The sequence below is a fragment of the Cajanus cajan genome, chromosome 3 (genome assembly GCF_000230855.2).
Source record: "Cajanus cajan strain Asha chromosome 3, NIPB_CcT2T_4, whole genome shotgun sequence".
NCBI classification, from domain to species: Eukaryota; Viridiplantae; Streptophyta; class Magnoliopsida; order Fabales; family Fabaceae; genus Cajanus; species Cajanus cajan.
In genome coordinates, this window is record NC_138519.1 from 75,504,669 (window position 1) to 75,511,921 (window position 7,253).

Below are 7,253 nucleotides of genomic sequence, written 5' to 3' on the forward strand. Positions count from 1 at the left end.
TATCATATTATTAAGTGTCTTAAGAATTAAGTATGAGTAAATGATAAAATTTAATGGTTAATAGATGTTAAAGTAATAAGAGGTCCAAAATTTTATTTTTAAAAATTAAAAAAAATTAAATATTTTTTATTTTAAAATAAAATAATAAAAAATTACAGATTAATAAAAATAGAGAGTTGAAAAGTATAATTTAATTAAATCTATTTTAAACTGTTTTCTTTACTTTTTGACTATTTAAATATTAACTTAATTAAGTACACCCAAAAAAAAAAATTAATGATTCATTATTTGATTATTTGACACGTGGATTTTTGGAATTAAATAAAGTTTAAATCGCGCGTTCATGATTCTCTTCCCACGTAAAACGGTTAGGGTCTCTTCGTATATAAACCTAAGTACTCTATTTAATACATTAGGCCATCTTTAAGGAGTATATGTATATGTAGAAGAAAAAAAAAATGAAATAGAGTAAGAGAAAAAGAAAAGGACAAGTGGCTAGGTTTAATCAAAATAAGTTTTCTATTTTCTTCCCCCTTCCTCTCTATCTCTCTTCATTGTTCTTCTGCATTTGCAGCTACATCAGTTTCTTCCTGTACCTTCTCCTCACCAATAAATAAAATATAAATACAAGAAAAGGGCTAAACAAAATTGTTCATGAACTCAGAAAAGCTTCCGAAAGGAACTTATAGTAGAACTATATATAGGGCTTTTTCTTCTTCTGCTTGAATATATTTATATAATACCACCTCTCTATTTCAGAAAAGATGATGAAGTTGTCATTGTCACCGTGGGTTGTAATTAAACTAAATCAAACTAGCTAGAGACAAGAAGGGAACCAATGAAAATTAGGCTTTTCCTTTGCCATTCCAATCTGGTATGCCTAATGTGAACTCCAAGCTTGGGTTCTTGCACTCTATATTTGATCCTGACAAGCTGTTCTTCAGTTGGTTTGAATCACACTCCTGGCAAGGGAAATGATCGATTCATGAATGAGATATGAAGTGATAACAACAAACAAACTTTAACCAATGTTAGTACCTGAATTTGATGCCCTCCTGATATTGGTTGTGAGTGGAAGATGGGGGGTCTGAAACCATCTATGTCGTTAGAGCTATTTTGTGGCCATGGTTCTCTATTGCTGATCAATTTCATTAGGATCAAGCAAGCAATTAAAAAGAAACTGCATTAGTTCCATTGCTTCTAAAGATACCAAATCATCATCTGTTGAATAGCAATGCGTTGCAAAACTTCACCACATGTATGCTTTGTATCGAATTAGACTGAGATCATGTTTGGATATAAATTTAGAAGAATTTTTTAAAAAAACAAATTTAAAAAAACTATTTATTTTCAATAACAAAATTCTCAAAAAAATCCTTTTAAATTTGCATCCGAACATATACTCTAATTTTCATTCCAAAATCATACAACAAAGAACTACGGGAAAAGCGATTTCAGTCAATTCATAATAAATGCCCTTTCTGGAGCAGCTGAGCTTGGTGTGCAGGGAATACAAAATATATATTTTGGTATACTTAAGGTAGGACATAGTCGGTAGGAGTGGAAATTTCCATTCTGGTTGAAGAAACTAATATATCATATATTCATATGTCCCAAATGAATTGTAACACCAAAGCACTATCATTATGGTCGTGCAATAGTGTGAAAAAGCTTGGACTTGAATAGCTCAAAGTTTTCTGGGTTGAATCCACTCTATTGTGTTTCTGTGTGTACTTGCTGATTTTGTTTTAGATATTCTCTACAGGAAATAATCTTATTCGTGCTCCAAACTTAAGAACTTGTTTAAGGAGAATCAGATATGTATCAGTTGAACCAACCACTAATTGATACTCTTCACTGTGTGCTTGGTGAAACATACATGAAGCTTTCGGTTCATTTTCATTCTTAATCAGCAAACCCAAAACTACTTTAATGAATTACATGAAATGTATTGTAAAAGTATCAAAACAATAATTGATCATAGCATCGGCATATCAGTCAACACGGCATTAAAAAAGATATATATATGTTGTCTAATCACTGTCACGAAATATCTTCCATATATTTAATGTAGAGCTTGAAATATTGTTACTTTATCTCAGAGGTAGTTAAGATATCAAGACCTGGAGGAGAAAAACTAATTTAGCTCTATTGTCTATAATTTCAAAGATGGAATCACATTACATGCATATATAAATTCAAAAAAGTGTCTTACTTAAGTGGAGAAAATTTTAATTTTGCCTTTTTTATATGAAACTATCTATGACCTACTATGCATTGTCTTCTACTTTTATTAACCAGTTATTTGTTGGGAAATGCATATATGATTAATTATTTGATATGCCATGTATAAACATCAAAATATTGGATGAAGAAAAGAAGAGAATAAATAACTTCATCAAACCAACTTAAAAATTTTGGTTGTTAAATTAATTTTCTTTGTGTAAACTATATTTTATATAGCTTTTTTTACGAGTACTGTCAATATTCCCACGCGCTATATAAAAGGAACAATAAAGGACTTATATTGATGTGGTCAGGCTAGGCACATGCTAACTGTCAGTTATACGTACAATATATCTCCATTATAACTTACAATTATGTGCCGTTTGCAATGATCAAACATGACGTTTATTTAGTGAAATTATTAGACCATTAGTTTAACTTTACTAATTCAACAAGAAATGGTTTGAGTAAACCCTGAAACCGAATGAGAGAGGCCTCTAAATTTTTAGAAGATCATGATTACGAAGACGCATGAATATAGATTGTTCAAGAGAATGTCAAAAGTAGTAAACAATTAGGAAGATTTATAGATAAACCCGCTGAAAGACACCCTCTCCCCTTCCAAAAAACAAAAAAAGTTACCAGCTATCTTTACTTGCAAAAGAGGCAATTCATCCCCTTGGAGCATAAATCTGTCTTTTGTTCTTTTTTCTTTTTTGGGGAGGGGGGATATGAACTAGTGTACATGTGTATGCATGTTTCCCTTGTCATGCTCGTCACTTAATTATTCTAATATAATTTGTGCAATGAGTAGTTTTACATTGGATGAGAATTTATCCATCATTTTTTGTCGCGACATCTTCAAGATAAAAGCAAAGAAACACCATTTCAAGAAAAAACTTAAGTAGATGCACACTTTCCCTCACTATATTATATATTTCAAAATACATTGTTAAGTAGTAATAATCTTGAAGGAAGACACACTCAATAAGAAGGATTTAACCATTTGTGTTTTATGCTGAGAACAACAACTATAGTTTTCACAACATTCAATAATTGAAACCAAATATTCATTGAGAATAGTTACTAGGTAGTAATAGGACACACACACTCATACACACTTCTAAAGGCAGAAAAGAGAGGGGGCAAAAAGAAAAGCGATTGAGAAGCTGCGGGTTGCTTTCCTTTTATCCTAATTAACGTTGGATTATGTCTTGTAGCTTTCTTTTGACATTGCTACACATCTCTAAGGCAAAAAAATTAACCAAGGTACAAATATATAAAGGAAACAAAAGAAAGAAGGAAATCAAACCCAAGTAAAGCAAAAGCTGTAACAAGAACCCTTTTTATTCTTCATAAAAAAGAGTGTGGTGGACGTGGGTATGCGTTGATTTCTATGAGATACCATGCAAAAGCAAAAGCAAATCAAGTAACGCAGCGTCCCAAAATAAATATTAAATATTTTACGTCTATATATGCACACAAAACATATGAAACAACGTGTAGATTATATATGGAATCTAATGCCAATATGTTACCTTGAGGAGTTACTCCATAGAGTGTTGGCCGAAGAGTAATCCATATCTTGTTGCACTGGTCGATCCGAAAGGCCTCTTTGGTCTGAAAATTGACGCACACCACCACTGCTTCCTATTGGAGACATGTCATCTTCTCCGGATCCATCTGAAAGGCCTATAGCAATAAAAACAATGATCATTCAGATTTTAAATTCCAACATGGTTGTATATATTAATATATGTATGCATGCATGCACGCATTTTCATAATTTTTATATAATTTGTTTTGGAGCAATGTGGGGAGTGTTATGTATTGGCTATCTCATATATATCTTAGTGAAAAGCCTTGAAAGGTTCGCATAGAGCTTAAGGGTAAGAAACAACAGAAAAAAAGGGAATACTTGCGGTAAAAAACAAAAAAGTAGCTGTAAAAAAATGACTGAAAAGAACAAGGTAAGTGGCATTTTCATTTATTTAGTTTTACATAAAACCAAAACATATATTTGTGCAAAAAAAACAAAAGATATAAGACTGCTCAAAAAAGAGAGGAAAAAAAAACTGGTTGAAAGTTGAGCAACACGAATTACCTGAAGAAGCAGCAGGCTTATCAGTGGTCTTAACCGTTCGATACATCTGGGAAGAAATCACAAAAACAAGGCATTTTCATTTCCACACTTTAGTTTAAAGTGAAAATACAACAAGTACAGACACAGTATATATATACTATATACATATATATAGATATTAATTTTTCATGGAATAAATTGAAGAAAAATAATAAAATAGCTGTTGAATCCCATTTAGATCCCCTTCCATTGTCTTTCTCTCTCTCTCTCTTATATGTTACTATAGCGTCTGGATTGTCTCATTAATCACGAGGTTGATGTTTGATAATAAGGAGGTAATGAGAGGTGTATTATTGGAAAATGATGACTTTTTTTTGTCTGTTCTCTCTCTCTATAATCAGAAGCTGTGTGTGTCTGGTCGTTTCAGACGATAAAGGCTCCTACTTAGCTGCTCACTACAGTCTTTAAATTCATCCACTCTTACATTCACTGCTTTTCTTCATCGACTAATGTGCCGTTTGGAGAGACCAAAATAAACCGCCCCCCACACACACAAGAGAGAGAGAAAAACCAAACATACCTGCAAATGGCTTTTGACATGAGCTAATGTGAGATCCTTCACATCCATGAGCTCAAGAACTGACTTTGGTGTAGCTCCTAAAATTCATCATCTAAATACATTAGCCAAAAGCCTAAAAGAGGAAAACATGAAGAAGAAAAACAAAAAAGAAACCTACCTAACAGTCTAATGCACATTCTTTCATTACAAGAAAAGAAGATATTGTATAAACTAAAGTCAAGTTTGAAAAGAAAAAAAAAATTAAAAAAGAAGGGACCGAAATTTGAAAGAAGAAAACAGTGGAAAAAAGTTGGGGGAAAAAGATAAATAATTTATCTTTACTTTCATGGCCACCGAGAAGCTCCACGGCATGAACAAATCGAGCGTGTAGTGTGCTTGTCCACCGCATTCTTGGTGCTCTCATGCTTCTCTTGGTTGGCAACTTAGGCAGAAACCTTGATCTCATCAACCCTGAAGAGGCTTCGTGAGAGGGTCCAAGTCCAACCCCATAGTGTGATGATGAATGATGATGGTGCAATGGATGATGAGATTTGAAAGGCTCACCGGAAATTCCATTAAACCTTGTGGCTGCGGCGGCCCTATACGCTGCGGCCGCGGCGACAGATCCTGCTGAGTTCAAATAGGACATGGGATCCAGACCTCCTGCTGCAGCGGCCGCAGCGAAGTAGGGTGCAGGAGAAGAAGAAGGAGAAGAAGAAGAAAGAGGAGAACAAGAGGAGGACAAAGAGGGATATGTAGGCATGTGATGATATAAACACATTTTGGCTTGATGATCCTTGTCTCTTGTATGTTCCATGGGCAAGAAAGGGAATGAACGGTTGTGATACACCGGAATCCCCTTGATTGGCCTCAATCCTTCCGATGACACATCAAGCAAAGAAACCCCATAGTTTATGTGATTCAAATGAGTGGAGGAGCTTGTAGAAGTGTTTGTTGTTGTTGCTGCTGCTGCTTTTGAAGCAATACTAGTGTTAGAATGGTGATGAAGATGATGGAAATGGGCCTGTTGGGTTTGATAATAAGGGTTGTTGTTGTTGTTGTGTGGTGGTGGCGGTGGTGGTGGTTCTTCAAGACCTCCTCCTCCTCTTCCTCCACCACTGAAATTCCTTCCAAGAGAAAGCTCAGTGTGAGCTTGAGAAGAGAAATTTGCGCTTGTTGAATTGTGTGGCTCATAATTAATGGCGGTTCCACCAGATGTGCTGCAAATCAGAGAAGAGGAAGAGGAAGTGCTTGGTGGACTTATGTGAAGGGAAAGATCAGGTGTAGAAGAAGTTGAAGTGGGTTCAATGAAAATCCCCTCCAAGGGCATCTTCTTTAGAAGGGTATATAGCTTGATGGTTAGAGAATATATATGAGAGTAAAGGGTAGAGAGTGAGATAGGTTCTTTTCCTTTATTAAAATCAGATTTTGAGACAAAACAATTAAAGTGCAATATTCACAGGCAAGGAACTGTGTAATCCTTTTGTTTTGTTCTTCCTCAGCTGTGCCTTCAACACATACACAATGAAATCAATTCTTCCTTTGCTCTTTTTAGGCTTTCCCCGGGAAAGAATCTGGAAAGCTAACTCTTGCTATCTGCGAAGAAAACTTTGTGTGCTTTTCAAAGCAACAAAAACAATAACAACAAGAAGAGAAGAAGAGAGAGAGAAAGCTAACAAGAAAAGGAAGAATGAATGATAGCAATCTTTAGTAAACAAAAACAGACATACTCAAGAGAAAGCGGAAGAGAGGACGGTAGAGAGAGAAAGAAAGAAAGAAAGAGAGAGACAGATAGATAGGAAGAGATAGGAAGCAGTGATGTTCAGCTAACAGTGGAGAGATGAGAAGAGAATTTTTATTTTATTTTATTTTATTTTATTTTTTTAATTTTAAAGAATTCATGGAAGAAAAGAAAAATGGAAAAGATTACCAGAAAGGCATGGAAAAGAAAAACAGGTGGATTTGCATTTTGTTTTCCTCGAGAGTATATCTCGGAAAATGACACTAGTGAGACGTATGATACACAAACATTTTTTTTTTTAATGTGTTGAAGGAATTTTAATTTTAAATATTTACAAATGAGACATTAGAGGATAAGAAGACTACATATGCGGAATTTCTTCAATTTAATACATGTTATAGGCGCAAGCATCCAAGCTAAAAATGAAATTGACGTGATCAAGATATATATGTATGGTTGGTTTAGATGAAAGGAACCCCAAATTTCATAAACACGTGTTCTTCAGTTTAATATGCATTTCATTTGTGTGGGACATTAAAGACTACAGGAGCTAGGTTTCCATTCTGACTTTACTATTTCTTATTGATTCAAAAAGTTTGAAATGTTAAAAAAAAATTACAAATGGGTTAGTCAATAAACTTTAT

At 34.1% G+C, this 7,253-nt stretch overlaps 1 protein-coding gene across 1 annotated transcript; it reads right to left on the reverse strand.

Moving 5' to 3' along the window:
- Window positions 1-500: 500 nt before the first annotated feature.
- On the reverse strand, window positions 501-6,862 carry LOC109796302 (transcription repressor KAN1-like). The gene is given in 6 exon segments (XM_020355989.3): window positions 501-966; window positions 968-1,138; window positions 3,765-3,918; window positions 4,331-4,376; window positions 4,890-4,966; window positions 5,211-6,862. Coding segments are annotated over 6 exon segments (1,557 nt in total). The 5' UTR covers window positions 6,199-6,862; the 3' UTR covers window positions 501-845.
- Between the last annotated feature and the right edge of the window lie 391 nt (window positions 6,863-7,253).